The following is a 22,274-nucleotide window of genomic DNA, read 5'->3' as shown; positions in this document are numbered from 1 at the left end:
TTAAAGCAGTACTTGAAGCTTTTGACCTCAGCTACATAAACAATGTTTTCAGATGACAGAATTGCCGAGAAACCAAGTCCTGTGAGTATGATTTAGTTTCTGAGGCAGTCCAGCATTTAGACTCTCAGAGGATATGGGCAATGGGATGTGATCAGTTAACCCATGTAGTATTTTGGAAATGATACTAACAGAGCATAGGACAAGGATCTTTGCAAGCTATAAAAGTTTGCTAGGTTTTCAGTCTTTCCTAATGTGCAGACGCCTCAAAATTATGGGTTTTAAGTAAAGGGCAGATAAGAATTGGTAACAAGAGCAGAAATGATTGGAATCAGTCTGTCATACAAGTGGGTTTGGAGTTGGCGAGGCCTGACACAGGCTAGAATGGAAGGAAGGAGGGAATGAGCATTCTAGAGATGTCTAGACAGGACTGGATGGTTGCTCCAACGTAAGGAGCAGAGGAAAGGGCCTCTTAATGCCTACTTCTCGTCAAGTTGTACTCCTCGAGCCCTGCCCAGAGACCATTGACGATCAGATGCATCATATTTTAGAACACTTGACAATCTGGTTGACCGTATTTTAGAACAATTGATGATCCGATTGATAATATTTTAAAAGACTACTAGAGCCATGTTTACTACTGGGAAGATCATTGTACACACACTCTAGCGCTTAAGACTCCACAGGTGCCAGGCGCAGTGACTCACGCCTGTAACCCCCAGCACTTTCAGAGGCAGAGGTGGGAGGATCACTTGAGGCCAGGAGTTTGAGACCAGCATGGGCAATTAATTAAAAACAATGAAAACACAAATAAATAAAAAGCAGAAAAGACTCCAAGGTCTCTAATGAAGCCTACTTAGCTTTCTCTTCCTCTTCATCTCACTGCTTCTATGCTGCTACCCAGGTTGTCTTTGGAGGCAGCTGAATCCTTGTGCCCTGGGCTCATCCCCCTACCCAAATTTTCACAGTAAGCCTTACATTAGGTGTTACGGAGCCTTTCAGAGGAAGAGTGACAGGACTTCATTAAGCCAATTCATGACAATACATGAATGCCATCAAACTCTCCATTGGGCATTTCAATTTGAACATATTACCTAGCATATCTTGTCCTGTGACATTATAGCTCTATGTACTATTACTTCTGCAATAAAATATGCTCATCCATGCCAAAGACTCAATGTACCTTTTGCTACAAGTCAGCAAAATTCTCAGCTGGATCACCCACACACAGAGGAACTCCCTGGGTACAGCCCTCAGCCACGGCACCCTTTGCATCGACAGGAGGAAGTCCAACCAAGTGCACAACCATGTCCTCCTGCTCTGTGCCCTGCAAGCCAGCGCTCTGTATCACATAAGCTTTCCTGACAGTCTATTTCATTCATTCATCCTATTGCTACCGGGACCAAACTCTTGGCTACCATGTTTTACACTTGAGGAGCAATCATGTGGGCTGTCTGCAGGGACTCATGTTCATCGGTGCCTTCATGTCCCCATGAGACAATGACTGAGTGTCTACAAGATGCCAGGAACTGGGGAGGACCTGAAGATGCCAGCTTGAGGGTTCTCAAACAGCTCCAACCTGCCCAAGTTCCTATCACCTTTTGCCTGGATTATGGCAAGAGTCTTAACCAGTCTCCCTGATGTCACCCTTGTCCCTACAGCACTCAGAGTGATGCTTTAAAAACCCAAAGTCAGAACATGTTATTTCTTGGTTCATGATTTGGAGTAAAAGCCAAAGATCCTTCAGTGGCCTGTGCTTTCCTTTGGCCTCTCTGATCTCACCTCTTTTTCCTTTCTCCCTCAACCCCTCGGCTCAGCCACCTGGATTCCTTGCTCCCCCTTGACCATGCCAGGAAAGCTCCTGCCTCAGGGCCTTTGCCTCTGCTACTACCACCCAAATCACTCTCCCCTCTCACCCAGATATATACATGACTCCCACCTCCCTCATCTTCTTCCTGTATTTGCTGAAATGTCATTTTCTCCACCTACTCTATTATATGGACATCTCCCTGACCTGGCTCTTCCAATCTCCATCCCTACTTCAGCTTTCTGCATAATGTTTATCAACTTCTGATACATTGTATATTTCACTTGTTTCTATGTTTATTATTTTGCCCACTCTCCCCAGAATATAAGCTCCATGAGGGCAGGGATGTTAATTATTTTTAGTGCTATATTCCCATCACCCAGAACAGTACCTAACCTCATCACCCACTGAATGGATGACTCGATATCTGACAACATCCCCACTAGAGGACAGAACCAGCACATGCTTCTTCCCAAGCCACTGCTCCATCATGCACTCAGTGACAGTCTGCCCTTTAGGACCCAAACCACCAGCTTCCTCCCACCACATGCTGACTAGCAACAGCCTGCTGTGTGCCCTGAACAATAACTTCACCAGAACATTCTATACTTAACTGTATACACCCCTTCACTACAGTCTTTACTACACAGGATCTACCTACTGCACTGCTACAACAGGTTCTGCCAGTCAACTCACAGGCCTTCTGCACCCTGCAGCACTGAGTTCTAGTCCCTGCTACATAAAGGTGGAGTCCTTGGTCCCACAGCATCCTATCCCCCGGGAGCTTGTGAGAAATGCAGAATCTCAAACCCCACCGCAGACTGGCTGAGTAAGAATTTTAACCAGATACCCAGGTGACTCATGTGTGCACATTAAAGTTTAAGACGCTCTGCTAGGCTACATCATGGCATCTGTAACACTGGATTGGACTGTGCAAGGTTAGACTGCAGGAAGCTGCAGACCTCTCCACCCAAAGTCCTGTGATTCAATGCACTGCCTCTTCAGATCCTTCGCCAGCACACTCTCCCAACACACACTGCAAAACCACATGACGCCATGACAGTTTGCAAAATCAGCAACCAAATTATAGCCCTTTATAAATAGGGTAGTAACTTACACAACAACCAATTTATCTGCGATACCCTGCCATACATAAAAAAAACCATGCACTCTAACATATATCCCTAAAGACTCCTTTATGTTCCACAGCACAGTGTATTACAGCATCTTGTTTTATGGTTATTCACTCATTGAGTAAGAATTCTTGAGCACCTATAATGTGCTAAACCCTATGCTAGGCACTGGGATTTGACGCGGAGAAAGTCACAATCTTCAAGTAGTCAAAAAGACAGGCAGGAGATTGAACACGTTATTACAACCTGTGATGAATTTGTTGATGGGACAGTAGCAGATATCCACTCAGGAATCAACAAGAGCCTCCCTGAGCAGGTGATGTTCTGCTGATTTGATGAGGGGGAAAAGGCAAGGCACGGTGGGGATCAGGGGGCTGGGGAGAGCATAGGAAAGGTCTTCAGGCATCCCAGGTGCATGGCTCTGCACAGATGAAGCAGGCAAGGGAAGACAAGGCACTGCATGTTTGAGGAACTGAAAAAAGCCCAGGAATGCTGTTCTTGGAGTCAGGAGCTAAAGCTAAGAAGAGAACAGAGATCTAGCATTGGAAGACCTCAAAAGCCATATATGCCAAGGAGCATACTAGACTGGGGCAACAGAGAGCCATTTGGGTGTTTTAAAACAAAAGCAACACACAACCAGGCGAACATTAAAAAAAAAAAAAGGCTCTTGTTCCCTGCAACAATACACCAAATCTACTGTATTTCAATACAGTTTCAAACAATGCTCTGTGAACAGCTCCTTGCCACAATAAAAGATGGCATTGAGAACAAATTTTAAAAACCCATTTAAAGTTATTTTAATGAACCTCCAATAATAGCACCCTTCACTGATGTTTGAATATAATCCTCTGTTATTGTTCCTTGTTTTTTCTCTCACCACACTCTATTTAATAGCATGCATGAATCAGGAAGGCTGACAGATACATGCATGCCTTTTCACATCCCACAAGGCACATGGAACTCTGTACATGCTCACCACAGGCCTTTTGGAAGTGGCAGACAGTTAAGAAGGGGTGAGGAAGGAGAAATATAAAATCCTGGGATTGGGGGGAGGAGGGCTCTGATGCAATGCATTTGCAATATAAAAGGCATACAGGCAGACTGGATCAAATGGGTAGGTGATGTATCTTTTTTTTTTTTTTCCTGCAACAGGGTCTTGCTCTGTTGCCCAGGCTGGAGTGCAGTGGCATGATCATGACTCATTGCAGCCTCAACCTCCCAGGATCAAGATCCTCCCACCTCAGCCTCCTGAGTATCTGGGACTACAGGTGGATGCCATCACACCCACTAATGTTCGTATTTTTTGTAGAGATGGGGTTTTGCCATGTTGCCCAGACTGGTCTCAAATTCCTGGACTCAAGCAATTTGCCTGCCTCAGCCTTCCAAAGTGTGGGGATTACAGGCATGAGCCACTGTACCTGGATGATGTATCACTTATTATTATTTCTAATTCAGTCTAAGGAGATTGAAGGCAGCGCCTGCTCCTTTAGAGCTGGTACCAGAACATTTTGAAGTACGTAGTACAGACTGATCACTGTCCTTTGAAAGTCATTGTTAAACCCACAGGGAGGAATTCAAGACACAGGTCAGTGGGAAATCATATCAAATGCAGAACAGTTGAGGGATCCTGTTGATAATGACCAAGTATTGTAATCTTTTTATATTACCAATGATAATAACAGCTACCTTTTCCTGACTGCTTCCTATGAGCCAGGCATGAGGCTAGAGCTTCTATATTCATTACTGCTTAGCAGGGCTATTCAAAATATTTAACGGGTCAAAATGGACTCTGGTTGTAAATAACCATTGCTAACAGATGCTGGCTAAACAGCAACCTGACTTTGAACCATCACTACCCTTGAGGCTATAAACCAGCAGTGCATGGGATACATATGGGTGTGGATGTGTTTTATTTGCTCCTGTGTTTAATTTTCAAGAATTTGTTCTGATATATAAAAGAAATCGTGACTTTTTTTTTTTTTTTTTTTTTTTTTTTTGAGATGGAGTCTTGCTCTGTCACCCAGGCTAGAGTGCAGTGGCGTGATCTCAGCTCACTGCAACCTTCGCCTCCCACGTTCAAGCGATTCTCCACGCACAGGCCATCGCATCTGACTAATTTTTGTATTTTTAGTAGAGATGGAGTTTCACCATGTTGGCCAGGCTGGTCTCGAACTCCTGACCTCAGGTGATCTGCCCGCCTCAGCCTCCCAAAGTGCTGGGATGACAGGCATGAGACACTGTACCCGGTCAAATTTGTGAGATTTTATCTAAACATCTTAATTTTATATACCCTTTCACTAAGCCCTTACTACACAGGGCCTACATACTACACTGACCGTAACAGGATCTGTCAATCAACTCACAGGTCTGCTGCACCCCGCAGCACTGAGTTCTATCCCCTGAAAACCATGAAGATGGAGCAGCCCTGTGGAAGCTGCATCCTGCAGGGCAGGCCATCGGGAGGTGAACATCAGCTGAGTCTGTTAGGTAGCTCACCTGCTCTCTGGCTTGCACTGATCTCCAACACTTTCTCTTCTATCTTACCAGCCCTCTTCCCTCACTCATATTATCTGCTTGGCCTCTGTAGGCATCTGAGTCTGTAACCTCTTCTGGAAGCCACCACCCCATGCCCTGACTAGAAGAAGGACCATTGTCTTCCACTTAAAGAGATGATTCTTTTGGCTGGGTGCAGTGGCTCACACCTGTAATCCCAGTACTTTGGAAGGCTGAGGTTTTTGGAGGATCACTTGAGCCCAGGAGTTTGAGACTAGCCTGGGCAACATGGCAAGACCACATTTATTTATTTATTTATTTATTTATTTGAGACTGAGTCTCACTCTGTCACCCATGCTGGAGTGCAGTGGCACAATCTCAGCTCACTGCAACCTCCACCTCCTCGATTCAAGCGATTCTCCGGCCTCAGCCTCATGAATAGCTGAGATTACAGGCACCACCACCACACCTAGCTAATTTTTGTATGTTTTAGTAGAGATGGGGTTTTACCATGTTAGCCAGGCTGGTCTCGAACTCCTGAGCTCAGGTGATTCACCCACCTTGGCTTCCCAAAGTGCTGAGATTACAGGCATGAGGCACCGCACCTGGCCAAGACCCCATTTATTTAAAAATAAAAATAAAAATTAGGCAGACATAGTGGTATACTCCTGTAGTCCCAGCTACTCAGGAGGCCGAGGTGAGAACATCGCATGAGCCCTGGAGGTTGAGGCTGCAGTAAGCTATGATCGTGCTACTGCACTCCAACCTGGGTAACAGAGGAAGACCCTGTCTTTAAAAAAAGAAAAAAAAAAAAAGGAGATGATTCTCCATGCTACCTCCCTCTGGTCTCTGCCTAGCTTCCCTGGCTGAGCTCCTAATGCTAAACTCCACAGCAGTGATTCTCAACCTTGAGAGCACATCAAGTCACCTGGAGAGCCTATTAAACACAGAACACTGGGCCCCACCCCTAGAGTTTCTGATTCAGGAGGTCTGGGTTGGAGCCCGAGAACTTCATTCCTAAAGTGCTCATGTAATGTCGATACCACTGACTGTGACACTGCATACTGATACTGCATACTGATGGACAGCACACTTTACAAACCACGGCACTACAGCTAGAACATGACCCCCAGATGTCCGCTGGGTTCTATGCTGGTGGGGATGGGAGTATGTGCGTCTTTCCTCTGGCCAAGTGAGAAAAGGGAGGTCCACATTTCGAGATCTCATAAATAACCCCACAAAAACCATATGAGTTATACATCTCACCTCTGAGTTCCCGGTTTCCTGAACAAATAGTTCCCTCTTCCCTTCAGTATTACCTTTTCATCTTTTTCTAAATGGGCCCATAAAAGCTGTGATGCTGCTCATGACATGTGGGGCCCTCTTCAACCCCAACGTACACACAGATGTTATCTTAAGGAATAGCAGCAGCAGGATTCTGCCCCTCAAAGACCCTACATCGAGACGTTAATTAATGTATGACACAGCTAACGAAAACCACGATCAGCTCTCTGTGAGTGCCTCCTCTGTTCCAGGCTTGTACAAAGTGCTTTATGCATCATAACAACCCTCTGATGTCAAAACTATTATCATCACTGTATTACGGATGATAACACAGTGGATCAGAGAGGGAAAAGGACTGGTCCCAGTTCACCAGCTCTGGAATAACCAAGGGATAGTTTGATCCACTGTACTCACTGAGAGTCAGACACGATTAAGAGTATTGTGCTCAATTCTGTGTCTGTATTTTAAGACAGATATGGATGTCATGAAGAACAACAGGCACCTGGAAGTGAGGTCCTATGGAACATGCTTGCAGGAGGGGGTGGGGCAGGATTTAACTGGAAATCGCAGGATTCAAGAAGGAATCAGGGCGGGGCTGTGGCTCACGCCTGTAATCCCAGCACTTTGGGAGGCTAAGGCGGGTGGATCACCTGAGGTCAGGAGTTCGAGACCAGCCTGGCCAACATGGTGAAACCCAGTCTTTACTAAAAATACAAAAATTGGCCAGGCGTGGTGGCAGGCACCCGTAATCCCAGCTACTCAGGAGGCTGAGGCAGGAGAATTGCTTGAACCCAGGAGGTGGGTTGCAGTGAGTCGAGATTGCACCACTGCGCTCCAGCCTGGGTGACACAGCGAGACTCCATCTCAAAAAAAAAAAAGAAAAAAAACAAAAAGAAGAAGAAGAAGGAATTAGAACCTGCATCCGCAAATGTCTGAAGGTTGATCCACACAAAGAGAGAGGCTCTAGCGGGAGTTCTGGTAAGGCTGATCTGACGGCAGTGTATAAGTTGGCAATAATGAGAAGGGTCACAAAGTAGAACTGGCTGCCTCTAAGGGCCGCGGCTTCCTGCACCAGGAGGCATCCAGGGAGAAACGGGATGCGTGGAGGTTGGTGTAGAGCTGTGATTCTAGCCATTTGGGATGAGGGGAAGGTGCAACACTAGGGAGAGGTGAGCATCACCCGGGAGACTCCTGAACTATGTGTCCTTTGCCCCTGGGCTTCCTAGTGGGCCTCCAATACAGTCAGACTGTCTGAGGCTTGGATCCTCCCTTCATCACTGCTGGCTGAGTGACCCTGAACAGAGCACTTAACCCCTCTGAGCCCGTTTCCTCTTCCGTAACATGGAATGACAGCACCTTCCTTCACAGGCTGTGGTGAGAACCTAATTAGATGCTGCATGAGAATGCTTAACACGGTGCCTAGCATGTAAGTGCTCAAGAAAGGAATAACAATACTAGTATCAAAATAACTACCATTATTATCTTCTTCATCTTAACACTCAAACCCTTACAACGTTAGATTTCAATGACGGTGTTTATGTTCAGTCTTCAGCCTCAGTCAGTAGTTTTACGACCCATCATCGAGTCACCAGGTCTGACCTCTATTTAATTTCACAAAGAAATATCCTCCCAGCAGAATCACAGTTTGATTAATTCAGGTGCAAACTCTTCTTTCCTGATGCCAACAAGTACTCCCTGCTGAGTCTTGGGGGATAGAAAACCTTCCTGTGGGTACATGGACTGTGGGAAATGTGAGAGTTTTATTCTTGCATTATAAAAGTTATGTCAAAGCCGTCTCCACACCCAAACCCTCCAGGAGGGGTCTTCAGTTCAAGAGGACGTCAGTCTCTGCTTTACTCTGTTTCTCGCCTTGGGTGGGAGCTGGCTGCTGAACTGCCATCTTATTTACTGACTCAGACATAGTGTATGTTTCAGAATTAAATTTAAATACTGTTGAGATAAACAACATGACCTTTTCAATGTCAGTATGAAGAGAAAATGACACAGTTGAACCGAGAGAAAGAATGAGGGCAAAATTAGATCCTTTATCATAGTCCAAAAACGGATCTGAACTCTGCTCACCTAAGAACCATTCTCAGAAAGTTGTCAGCGAAGACAGTTACAATAACTGAATCAATGAAACAAAAATTCAATAGGCATCATCATTTCCATCTTTATAGAGACAGAGCTGGGCCAATGGAAAAGTCCATCTTTGTACCCAGTGATTTTGTGCATACGTGTGAATACACACACCCACGTTCCAGTAGACACACTGATGTCTACCCCTCAGGGAGCATGTGGAAAACATGGGGAACGGGGAAGAATACCTTGTATGTGAATAGTCGGCAGTCAGAGAGAATGGGCTACTTACAGCTTTTGGCTTATATGGGGGCTGGATCTCTTTGCGTTCAAGTTTCTCCCAATCAATATACCGGAAAAATGCATGCTCTTTGATATCACGTTCGCCTTCAGGTCCACAACCCAAACGTTTGCCCGGGTGTTTGGTCATCAGCTTTGAGAGAAAGAAAAACATTGAATTTGATGAGTTTCAGAAGAGGAAATGTGAGACACTCAGAAATTATTACTCCAAGGCATTAGGAAAGAAAGCACAAATGAAGAATCTTAACTCATTTTTGTTCTTTGCTTTTTATTGCAGCAAAAAATCCCAACCAGGACTTTGTAGGAGAGGACCTGATAACAGGACCTGCTGCCGATCATCTCTTACGGTTAATCAAAACGAAGCCTGAATGTGACCCTGAACTTCAAGTTAGAAACGGTGCATGAGGGCCAGGCACAGTGGCTCACGCCTGTAATCCCAGCACTTTGGGAGGCCTAGGCAGGCAAATCACAAGGTCAAGAGATCGAGACCATCCTGGGCAACATGATCAAACCCCGTTTCTTCTAAAAATACAAAAATTAGCTGGGTGTGGTGGCGCACACCTGTAATCCCAGCTACTCGGGAGGCTGAGGCAGGAGAATCCTTGAACCCAGGAGGCAGAGGTTGCAGTGAGCCGAGATCGCGCCACTGCACTCCACAGTCTGGCGACAGAGAGAGACTCCGTCTCAAAAAGAAAAAAAAAAGAAAGAAAGAAAGAAAAGAAAACAAAAGAAAAAAAGTAATGCCACACGATCCATTTTGGTTTAAGAATAAGTTTTGTGCAATTACCAGTGCATTTAATTAGGGCAGTTTCAATATCTTCAAACTTCCCTCCTCCCACAACAAGAAAACTGGAGTTTGACAAAAGCAAAGGCTATATTCATTCAGATACCATTTGCATTTCTCGGTAAAGCACTTGCAAAAATGACAAAACAGAAGAAAAAGTATTAGTCAAAGGGGCCCAAATTTCAAGTAATTACTTTCTGAAAGCTCATTAAATAGTCAAAACCTAGCCCAGCTCATTTCCCTTGTATCATACATTACACACAACGCCGCTGAGGTTTCTTTGGTGTTCCGTTTAAATTACTTAATTATCAAAACCCTCCATCTTTGGGTCTCTGAGTGCTAAATAACAAGATGAATAGATGCTCCAAGATGAAACCAGACAGGCTTCCTCTTGTAAATGAGTCCAAAGCAGCACGAAAATATCTCTGATCTCAAGACTTGAGCAAATGCACAAAGGGTAAAGACGGAAGAGTTGGTGATTAATTAAAAAGAAAGAAAGAAAGAAAGAAAGAAAGTAACATACAAGTGCAAAAGCTTTCCAGAGTTGACATCACACTGAGCAGCCCATGATGGCAGAATCTTCTGCCCAGGACTTGCGGATGATGGGGAAAGGATGAACCCAGAAATTCATTCCTACACTGCTGGACCGTCACTCAGCCTGTTGCCCCCTTACAAGACAATTTGTGGTCACACACACAAGCATGTACTTCTCATATAAACCATATCCTCCAGGGTGGGGAAATTCACTGAGCACTGACATTCTAAGCTAGCTACCTCTTTATTTACATGCACGATCTTCCCTGATCATTGTAATAACCCAATGAGGTGAGTATACTGTTTTTCCCATTTGAATAAAAAGGCAATGCACACTCAGAGAAGTTGAGGAACAGCAAAGACTCAAGAGATAGGAAGTGGCAGTCAGTAAGAGCTGGGTGCAGACTCCACCTTTGCTTAGCTCTAAAACTTGGGCTATTAAGAAAAACGGGAGCGCATTTCAGACGTGGTTTTCTCAGGAATTTTTGTGGCCTGGCTTTGTCAGGAGAGGTTTATGGAGGGTGAGGAAATTGAGTCAAGCCTTGACATTTGTGTAAGATTAGGATGTGAGGAATGAAAGGGCAGGGAGGTTTTGGTTCACACTGATAATAATAATAATATCAATAATGGCTTCCGTGTACTGAGCATGACGACATCATATGCATTCAGGCTCCGTGCTAAAGGCTTCCCAGCCGTTACCCATTACTCTTTAACCTTTGCAACAATACTCTGAGGCCTCAGCAACTATTATCCCCCATTTTCTAGGTAAAAGATGTAGGGGCAGAGAAGTAAAGTCATCTGTCTAAGGTCAAACAGCTAAGGAGCAGGGCAAGGCTTTGAACAGCTCTGCCTGGCTCAGGACTCTTATAGCTTTATGTTCACTGAACAGTCTCAGCTGTTCAGTGTCTGCTGGTTTTCACCCTAAGGTACGGCCTATTTGGGCTTCTGTTTGCTTCAAATTTGCTCAAAGTGGGCATAGCCCTCTGAGTAAGGTTTTACTAATTTTTGGAGGGAGGTGAGGTAGAAAATCGGGCCTTTGAGGGGATGGACATACAAAGGACGCTGCTTCAACTAAACAGGAGACTGTTTTCAAAAGCTCAACTGAATTTCTGTCTAAGCAGGAGGATGCCAAGCAAAGAAAAGGCACTGCAGAAACATTCAGCATTAATTCGGAGTCTCTGCCCAGTTCCCGCACTCTTGCTCTAATGTGCCCGAAGCCATGTAGACAGCTGGATTTAATCACTGTTCCAATCTCTGATCACCTCCCAGACGCATCCCCTGGGGCTCGCTGTTCTGGAGGAAGCATTTGGCTGTTCGCTTGAGCGTCACTCATTTCTGGAGTACCCTCCTTGAAGGAAGAGCCCGCATTGGACTCAGCCCACTCAATTAATAATGGTCCCCAAACTCAACAGTAAGAGAGTCACCCCAGTTAATCATGAAGGTTATGGGTCCTGAATTAATAGAAAACAGCTCTACCAGGGAAACTGCTAATTGGAGCTGAAGCTGAAGACAACTGACCTGGAAAATCCTCTCTCCTCCATGACCCACTTAGAACCCCCAGCTGTCCAGGCAGGGCGGGCATGTGAAGGGGGAGGACTCTGTGCATGTACTGAACACCTACTATGTGCCCACATCATGCAAGGAGCTTTCTCTTACGTTATCTCATTTAATGCTCTCAAAAACTCTTTTCAGTGAGTACTACTATTTCATTTTTTAAAATAAACAGAAGCACAGAGATGCGAAGGAAGTGGCTTAAGAACTTGCACCTAGGCTGGGTGCAGTGGCCCATGCCTGTAATCCCAGCACTTTGGGAGGCAGAGGCAGTAGGATCACTTGAGCCTGGGAGATCAAGGCTGCAGTGAGCCACGATCATGCCACGGCACCCTAGCTTGGGTGACAGAGCGAGATGTTGTCAAAAAAAAAAAGACCCTGCACCTAGCAAATGGAAAGGTCAAGATTTGCAAAGCGTCTCTTGATCTCCAAAATCCCCTACTTTAAAAGTTGCAATTCCAGGGGATGCAAACTCAAATGCCAAGAGGAACCAGGCAGATAACACAATAGTGTCAGCACTAGTAACAGAAATAAGAACTTCCAAGGGGTTTGGAGCAGAGTGCCAGCCTCTACTCGAAGTGATTTACAGTATTCAGCTGTTTAATCATCAAAGAACCCTGTGTGGACTGCTATCATTATTCCCAATCCGCAGACGCCGTCAAACAACTTCCCTATGGTCCTAGGGCAATTAACGCCTGAATCAGGATTTGAACTTGGATAGAATTGGCCAGATGAGAATTTCTGTGAATTACAGAGGGCAAGCCCCAACTACAGAGGGCAGTGGTTTCCAATCTAGCTGACTGGTGCTTTGTAAGAATGACAAGCCAATGTGGCAAGATCTGATTTTTCAAGAGAAACCTGAAAGCTGAATGTTTATGAGAAATCTCCTGATCCTTATATGCTGGCAATTATTAAACAAATTAAAAGTTCCAGGTATCACCTTCTGTCTACCCCTCCCACCCTTCAATACCATGTCTATAGGGGCCTGTACAGGCCTTCGTGTGTGCCTTCTTTTTCTTTATGGGCTTTGCTTAGGTTCCTAACGCACCTCTGCGACTCCCCTCTCTATTCTTCATTTTCTCTCTGCCTGCCTCACACCCTCAAAGAAAATATTTTCAAGCAATTCACTTTAGATGTTCGGGATTGAGACTAATTCACAGGTGGTTTCCCCAGGGATACGTGCATCTTAGCCTATGTAGCTGAGGTGCAAACCTTAGGTGATTCACTGAGAGTGGGAATTTAGGCAGTGTGCCAAGGCGCTTTTAGGCTGAGAGGCTGGCCCAGCTATTCCAAACTGGGCCAAGCCTCAGATTGGCCTGCCTGAGTTTCCCAGCTTTCCTTCACCCAAACCAGTGCATTCAGCATCTGGCTGGGGTCAGGAAGAGCAAAGTAGGGCATGAAAAGTCTGTAAGCATCCCACAGATCTAGGACTGGCAGTCCTGGTTTATTCAGACACACAGGTGGGAACCCGCTGATTAAGGCATGGCCATGTTCTTTTTTTTTTTTTTTTTTTTTGAGACAGAGTCTCGCTCTGTCGCCCAGGCTGGAGTGCAGTGGCCGGATCTCAGCTCACTGCAAGCTCCGCCTCCCGGGTTTACGCCATTCTCCTGCCTCAGCCTCCCGAGTAGCTGGGACTACAGGCACCTGCCACCTCGCCCGGCTAGTTTTTTGTATTTTTTAGTAGAGACGGGGTTTCACTGGGTTAGCCGGGATGGTCTTGATCTCCTGACCTCGTGATCCTCCCGTCTCGGCCTCCCAAAGTGCTGGGATTACAGGCTTGAGCCACCACGCCCGGCCTGCATGGCCATGTTCTAACCTGTACCACTGAGTGGTGGGAGAGCAAATTCTTTATTAGTATATTACACTTGGAACATATTTTCTGGGCATCTAATTCGATTGCTTTCAGGCTTCCATCAGAGTTGAAAAATCACTTCATTTGGACAGTATGTTTAAAGGCAGTGGCGTGCAAGCCAAATGGAAACTTTTCCAAAACACTCATACCCAGACTTAATCTCTGGGGTGAGGCAGAAGCATGTGCATTCTGGTAAGGCACTTCGGGTTATCCTGATGGCTCCAAAAGTGAGCATCACTGATCTTTAGGATCTCACACAGTCACTGTGAGTATGCCTTGGTCCAACACAAGACACAAAAGAAACAATCCTTCCCCATAAACACACTTCCTGCTTTCTTCGCAGGTGCCCTGTGCATAAACTGTAGATGTACAAGCGTGCATTCCCTTTTAGCCATTTGTGTGCATGTTGGGGGAGAGGGGACAGTGGGATTTTGAATTTCAGTCTGCTTATCTAGAGAATTCCTTAACCTCAACACTGCCTGGTATTTTTAGAACAAAAGTTGCACGCTCTTGGTATTAACTGAACACATACAGCAGAGCAGGGCAAGATAGCCTGAGTTGTGCCAAAGACCTCTTGTGCCCTTTCCCATGACTTCTAGCTCTTTGACAAAATCTCTGTGCTTTCTACCTCATTCACTCAATAAGCATTCCCCTGTGCTGGTTCAGAGACTACAGCCCAGCCAGCAGCAAGATGCAGCTGCAGGCAGCTCTCTGTGGCACTTCTGTGCAAATCAGAAAAAAAGTTCTCTGTCCTCTGGGAAGTAGCAGCTCCATGCCAGGGTTCTCATATTGCCAAATGGAGTGAAGGGTGGAGTTCAGGCTCTGTTCCCCCACGGTGGGGTGTCCTTGGGCAAGGTACATCCCACATGCCTGTATGTGGTGGTCCTGGCCACAGCTTTAAGAGACGTACTTACCCCTTTGCAGATGGCCACAGCTTCCTTGGACATAGACTTGGGATAGGCTACGTTGTGTTCCATGATGGACTGGAAGAGTTCATCTTCATCTTCCCCTTCAAAGGGTGCCTGTATGACAGGGGAGGGTGGGAGGAGAAGAATCCCTGCTTGAACCCTCCCCGTAGCCCCCCTCAACTGGCAGACTCTCCTCCCTGGGGCGTACAGTGAAGCCACACACCCAGGCTTTCAAATGACCACAGACTTGTATGACCTCAAGCCTGGGAAAGTCATAGAGGTTCCAATTTATGAGCTGTTACCAAACATGCATTCTCCTAAAGAAACCATGTGGATGGGGGTAGGGAGGACTTCTCTTATCGATCACTTAAAATTCAATTACCTGCCCAGCCAACATTTCATACAGCAGGACTCCAAATGCCCACCAATCCACGGACTTCCCATAGGGCTGATAAGCAATTATCTGGAAAACAGAAGGCATCCTATCAGGGAGGTTTGCAGTTCATGTATCTTCCGGAGACAGATTCCACTCTTCTTTTACAAGAAGGCCAGTGCCCACCTGAGCTATTTCTTTACATTTACTACTCAGGGAATGACAGACATGCTTTGCAGAGGTACCTGCAGCTGGGCAAACACCTGTGGCCGTCACATTGCCTTTTCGAAGCACTAAGCATGGTGTATTACTATTATCATTATTTTCAAAACAGTGAGCATGGAATTTTTAAAAGAAAAACTGTCTTTACTCTTCATTGTAAAAGTTATAACATTTACACAATAATGTAAATATACTTAACACTACTAAACTGTACACTTAGAAATGGTTAAAATAGTAAACTTTATGTTGCATGTTTTTAAAACATAATTACAAATAAAAACATTTAAGGGGTAATAATATTTGTTACTATTTTACTGTTTCTTTATAAAAGATAGCTAAGCTGAGATGGTAACATGAAAATCACCCATAATCCTTTATAAAGAGAAAAATTATGACTAATATTTGGTCTACTTCATTCCATACTCTTTTCTCTGAATACATATTAAACTCTGTGTGTATGTGTGTGCTTTACATAAACACTTTGGTATGTGGACCATTTTTTTTCTTATTTCTTTTCTTTTTTTTTTTTTTGATAGTGTCTCTTTTTGTCACCTAGGCTGGAGTGCAGTGGCAAGATCATAGCTCATAGCTCACAGCCTTGGCCTCCTGGGCTCAAGCAATCCCTGCACCTCAGCCTCCTGTGTAGTTGGGACTACAGGCGCTCACTACCATGCTAATTATTTAATTTTTTGTAGGGACGGGGTCTCTCTATATTGCCCAGACTGATCTCAAACTCAAGCAATCCTCCCACTTTGGCCTCCCAAAGTGCTGGGATTATGGGCAGTAGATCTTTAATAAAGCCAGTTATTCACTTAAATTTTCCTTGCTAATTTAATATTTATATATGAACATAATCAGTTTTTATCTCTGCATAGCATTCCATTGAATGGATACACCAAAGTCTATCTTATAAATTTCCAATTGATTAGGTTTCTTCCTATGCTGTAACATACATTCTTGTAATTAGACATTTGGACATCTGTCCAAGTATTTCCTTAAGATAAACTCCTACATGCAGAATTGGTGGATCATGTGGTATATGCGGTTGTGAAGTTTTTAATTTATATTCCCAAACTGCCAGAACATGGAAAAGTCTAGAAGAGCCATGTGATGGTCCATCTTTCAGTATGTAGGGATGTAAAACTAACCATGTCAGAGGTTAAGAGGTAATACGGCAAAGGCTAAAGGCTGAGGTCTGAGGGTTAGGCAGTCTGACTTTGAATCCTGACTGCTGTCTACCAGTAGGTTGTCTGATCACGGGAGAAGTTACTTAACTTCTATAATATCTATATCATGGAGTTACATGAGATACTAGGTGGCTTTCACATATTATGCTCTCAAAATGTTAACTAATCCTAGAATGTTTTATAATTCAGTTATTGCTTGTTTAACTCAAAAAGGGTATTTGAGCAAACTTGGCTATAAAGTGAATGTCCGTTTCTTGATCTCTGTCTCCCACTTTGATTTCTATTCCAAAATCAGAAACGCAGAGATGTTGATTACAGGATATGAAATTTCAGTTAAGTAGGAGGAATAAATTCAAGAGATCTATTGTATAACACAGTAACTATAGTTAATAACTATCTATTGTATTCTTGAAATTTGCTAAGAGGGATTTTTAAGTGTTCTTACCACAAAAAAAAAATAAGTATGTGAGATAATAAATATGTTAATTAACTCAACTTAGCCATTCCACAATGTATATGCATTTCAGAACAACATGTTGCACATGATAAATGTATAAAATTTTACTTGTCAATTATGAATGAATGAAATGCGTTCTGAGAAGTAACCCACAAGACAAGGAAGGTAAAGCATTCCAGGAGAACACTTCTCATTGAAAGTGTTTTCACACTTTTAAAGTACTTCAAGTCTTATTTGATCCTCATGACAACCCAACAAGTTAATCTTTTTACAAAGGAAACTAGAGCCTGGGATGTGAGACCAGTTGCCAGAGATGATGTGGTTAGTTCATGACAAAGCCTGACCTGCAGCTTATCCCTCCCATCTGCGGGCTGGAGGGGAGGCGACTTCATCAGCAACACAGTTCAGGGTTTCTTGTGCTCGTCTGGATCACCACCAGTGAGGAATTTCTGAGAACCCCAAATCCTGGGCCTTACCCTGCAGAGATTCTAATGGGATGGCATTTGGGCAGCCCACATTGTTTTCTGTTTGTTTGTCTGTGGGTTTTTTTTTTTTTCTTTTTTTGAGACAGGGTCTCGCTCTGTTTCCCAGGCTGAGGTGCAGTGGCATGATCACTGCTTACTGCAGCCTCCACCTGCTGGGCTCGAGCGATCCTCCCACCTTAGCCTCCTGAGTAGTCAGGACAGCAGGTGTAAGCTAGTGCGTTGGGCGAATTTTTATTTTATTTTTTTTTGTAGAGATTAGGGTCTCACTATGTTGTCCAGTCTGGTCTCAAACTCCTACCCTCAAGCGATCTTCTTGCCTCTGCCTCCCAAAGTGCTGCCACCATGCCCCAGCTGCATCCTACATCGTAAAAGCTCCCTCATGACTCTAAACTGCAGTTAGAGTTGAGAACCAGAGATTATGGAACACATGGCCTATCAGGAAGTTGTGTTATAGATTGTGTCATATCTAATTAATTAACAAAATGATGATAGACCAAAGTATATCACATTGGGAGAACTTCATTGGGTCTGAATAAAGCCTCATTATTTTTGAAATACTTTATTACTCAAGTAATATACAAATATATTTACCTTGTAAAAAAAATGTCAGCAGTATACAGAAGTAGCTAAATTTCTCTTTACAATTCCCTTATCTTCAGAGGTAACCAGTGTTATAAAATCAGTCTGAAATCTTCCAGATTTTTGTATGCTTTTACTAATTGAAAACAGAGCAGTGTTCTGTGTATTTCTGTTTTATCCATAAATAGTATCACATTGTTGTCATTCCTCTTTCTTTCTTTCTTTCTTTTTTTTTTTTTTTTTTGAGACAGGGTCTTACTGTGTCATCCAGGCTGGAGTGCAGTGGCATAATCACGGCTCACTGCAGCCTGGACCTCCTGGGGCTCAGGTGATTCTCTTACCTCAGTCTCCCAAGTAGCTGTGCCACCACACCTGGCTAATATTTGTATTTTTTGTAGAGACAAGGTCTCGCCACGTTGCCCAGGTTGTTCTGGAGCTCCTGGGCTCAAGTGATCCATTTGCCTCTGCCTCCTAAAGTGCTGGGATCACAGGCACGAGCTGCCGTGCCTGGTCTTGTATTTGTCATTCTGTACCTTGATTTTTTTTCTCTAACAATGTGTCTTGAAGATCTTTTCATATCTACATACATATCTAACTCACCCTTCTGAATTGGTGCCTGGTAGTATTTCATGCTATAAATAAATCATGGGCTATTGTCCATTTTCCTACTGAGGAACATATATACAGGACACAGATCCCATGTCATATGCCAGCCCAGGGGATCTGCTCCTTCTCTCTCAACAAACATTTCAATGTCACAATTAGGCGGTATCACATGGCTGTGAGCCACAGCAGTCTGATGAAGAATTTTACTGATGTGTGTTGGATGGTTCTTTTGAGTTTTATTTAAATTTTCTCCAAAACCTTGATGTATTTTGGGCTTGGGCTTCTGGATGTGTGCTAAATTAATTTGCATGTGTGATCTCAAAGGGAGGATTCAGAGTATGGAATAAGATTCTGCCCGAGGTTCCCTTGCAAGGTACCACCCTCGACCCTTCCCAGCTCTCACAAGGCCAGCTGGGGAGCAGAGGGTACATCACCACAATGTGAACGTGTGCCCGGCAGCTCTCACCTCAGGGGCGATGTAGTCTGGAGTGCCACAGAATGTCTTGGTTGTCACCCCATCCCAGATGTTCTCCTTACACATGCCAAAATCAGCAATCTTGATGTGCCCCTCAGAATCGAGCATCACGTTGTCAAGTTTTAGGTCACTATGGCAGACACAAGAATTTAGAGATTTAATTAATTGCTATGCATTTCAAGCCAAGCAACAGCCACTCATTATGCATAAAACACTGTGTTAGGTGTTGTGTGGGCACAAAGGTCAGTAGAAACCAGCCTTTGACCTCCAACAGCTTACAGTCTGGCAGGGAAATAAAAAGAGGTCCACAAACCTCCATGCTTTTCTTTTTCTACAGAGCCAACTGTGCCAAGTGTCTCACAAGGACACAAAGAGACAGCACTTCTGAAAAGAGGGAGAACCCCAGAAAGTTAAGCAAAGGACAGAGCATCCATGACACTTCCTGGATCCAGGAAAATTCCAAGAATTTTCCTTTGCAACTTAAGGACCCCTTATATTTTGTAAGAAGATACATTTTTCACAAAATTATTATTTTTTAAAATATCTCTAAAGATTACAAAGAAAAAAAAGCTGATTGAAGGAAATATTTAATGCTAAGTGTTCCCTGGTCTCTTGGACCACCTCCTAGGAAATGACCCAGGAGTTTCCACTGATTCTTTGAATCAAAAACTATTTGGCCGGGCATGTTGGCTCACACTTGCAATTCCAGCACTTTGGGAGGTCAAGGCAGTTGGATCACAAGGTCAGGAGTTCAAGACCAGCCTGACCAATATGGTGAAACCCCATCTCTACTAAAAATAAAAAATTATCTGGACGTGGTGGCGGGTGCCTGTAGTCCCAGCTACCTGGGAGGCTGAGGCAGGAGAATAGCTTGAACCCGGGAGGCATAGGTTGCAGTGAGCCAAGATAGCGCCACTGCACTCCAGCCTGGGTGACAGAGCGAGACTCCATCTCAAAAACAACAAAAAACATTGTTGCACAATTACTATGTGACAGGCAATATGCCTGGATGTAGTATGTAGCTGTAAACAAGATAAGCCTCCTGTTCTCCAGATAAAATTTCAGTGCTGGGAAAAAGATAACAATTACTCTATAAGCATGATTATTATAGATTCTGATAAGTGGTATGATGAAAATAAAGAGGACATAAGATAGTGATTAGAGGAAGTCACTTTAAGCAGGGTGTCAGTCAGAAAGGACCTCTCTAAGGTGGTGACATTTGAGCTCTAACCTAAAGGATACGTGCTGTATTCTCTTTTATTTTCATCTGTGTTGATGAGAAGAGCTTGATATTTTGGGGAACACTTGTAGGTCTTTAGCACACAAGATGGATCCAATATCAACAGACTTTCCTCCTCCCTAAACACCTACTCCAATGTCAATGCTTTATATTTCAGCACCAGTGAGCAAGGCTGAGTGATGGATCAGATGGTCCCAGTCCTAATAGAAGATGGGGAACTCCGACTTCCTGAGAGGTAGGGGGATCTATTGCTTAATTCAGATGTTTCCCTTCGGTCATCTTTACTGGACAGTGGGCATCTGTGGTTCTGCCTATTCTAGTATTTTGTGATGACAGCATTCTAATATTCCTTAGAAGAAACACCCTCATCCAGTTCTTCCATGGGTGTAACATGGCTTCCATGTAACATGGCTCCAGGAATGGTCATGTGGGCCTGTCCTGGCCAATAGAAATATTCCATTCTTCTGGTCACAGTGATTGATTCAGGAACGGGCATGTGATCCAACCTGAGCCAATCAAAGCTGTTAAGTATTAGTGCCGGCACTTTGGCTGGCACACTCAGGAAAGGGATAAGTGCATTTTACATTGGGGTTGTTCAAGTGGTATTATGGAAGTCTAGAAATTCCAGGGGTCACCAGATGAAGAGAAGCAATCTAATACAGAGAAAGTAGAACCTAAAGGGAGGATGATAAAGTGTGCCCTTATAAGGTGCACTTGAGCCTCTGCATGTATCCAGGCCTAAAGTCAGATCTGCGCCTGGATTTTTAAGCTATGTCAGCCAATAAATGCCTCTTTTAACCTAAGTTACTTTGAATTGAGTTGCTGTCATCATTTCCGACTAAAAGAATACAATCTGTAAACTATATCCTGGCATCTCTTATCTGTGTCTGTGGGTTCTCCTTATTCAAACGGAGGGGGAGGTCCACTTGTACTCGCCCACTGATGTTTGCCAATCCCAACACGCCAAGCCTTTGGCGCTGTCCGTGGTGCTGCTCGTATCCAGCCTTCATGCTCATCTACAAGCCACCATGATTTGAGTGAAAGTTTGGAACTCAGAAAACCCAGGCTTTGCAGCAATTTGCTTTTCCTAAACTTACTAGGTAGGTCTATATGTGATATATGTGATTTCTCTAATAGTGACAAATGACATCCCTTCAGCTGGACCACATGCCCAGAAGCAGGCAGCTGGGTAGACTGGGGAAGTGATAAAATCTTCATCTATTATAGAAAAGAAGTTTCAGATGCCAAGAGCCAGGCAGTCCTGAGGCTGGAGGGCACCTCTGTCATCTTCACCGTCACATAGCAGTGTTTTGATATCACACCCTAATCTTTTGTTCTATGTAATAAATCCTCATGTCTGCTTCAAATGATGGATGGAGAAATTATTTTCATTTTTCAGAAAACCATCAAGGGCAAAACCAACACACATTCCAGATATAGTGGTTGGTAAATCAGAAACTAAGTTTGATAGGAAGAATCTTTTTCCCTCCTCGCCCCCCAACACAACATCTCCAGTTCCTTAAAGATGGGAAGTCTAACATAATCTGTCATCCTCTTTACTTAAGAACTGGTCAATTAAGTAGAGATTTAGATGAAGGAGGTAGTGATTTGTAACATCTTAAAAGACTTTACCACTATGAAGGCAATCTCTATGAAATGACAAAACCATACATCTTTTGTCAAGTAATTTATTTTTTACCATTTCTATTTGACTATCAATTTCAAGAAATCTATTTCCAAGAAGTGTTCTGGAGGGTGAGCAACAAAAACCAACTGTGATGACTTTTACCTGAAAAGGAATTCATCAAAGGATATTGGGGAGCTCATGGAATCTTTGAGGAGATTGAAGAACCAGACTAAGAGTCTATACAGCCCAAAACAATGCCTAACTGCAACTCAGAGCTTGTCCAATGACACCACCACCCAAG

The 22,274-nt window shown here is 44.0% G+C and overlaps 1 protein-coding gene across 1 annotated transcript in view; it reads right to left on the bottom strand.

The window, feature by feature from the left end:
- The window catches only part of PRKCB (protein kinase C, beta), a gene marked incomplete at its 5' end in the record, with an annotated part of 390,293 nt that overhangs the window by 21,269 nt on the left and 346,750 nt on the right, over positions 1-22,274 (bottom strand). The window contains 4 exons of the mRNA XM_011958268.1: positions 9,086-9,226; positions 14,729-14,836; positions 15,105-15,185; positions 19,098-19,236. Coding sequence (XP_011813658.1) covers positions 9,086-9,226; positions 14,729-14,836; positions 15,105-15,185; positions 19,098-19,236 — 469 coding nt within the window. The remainder of the gene's footprint in view (positions 1-9,085; positions 9,227-14,728; positions 14,837-15,104; positions 15,186-19,097; positions 19,237-22,274) is intronic.

The sequence above is a fragment of the Colobus angolensis genome, unplaced genomic scaffold (genome assembly GCF_000951035.1).
Source record: "Colobus angolensis palliatus isolate OR3802 unplaced genomic scaffold, Cang.pa_1.0 Scaffold464, whole genome shotgun sequence".
In the NCBI taxonomy this organism is placed as follows: domain Eukaryota; kingdom Metazoa; phylum Chordata; class Mammalia; order Primates; family Cercopithecidae; genus Colobus; species Colobus angolensis.
Note: the sequence above shows the minus strand (reverse complement) of the source record. Positions and strands in the feature narration are given on the sequence as shown.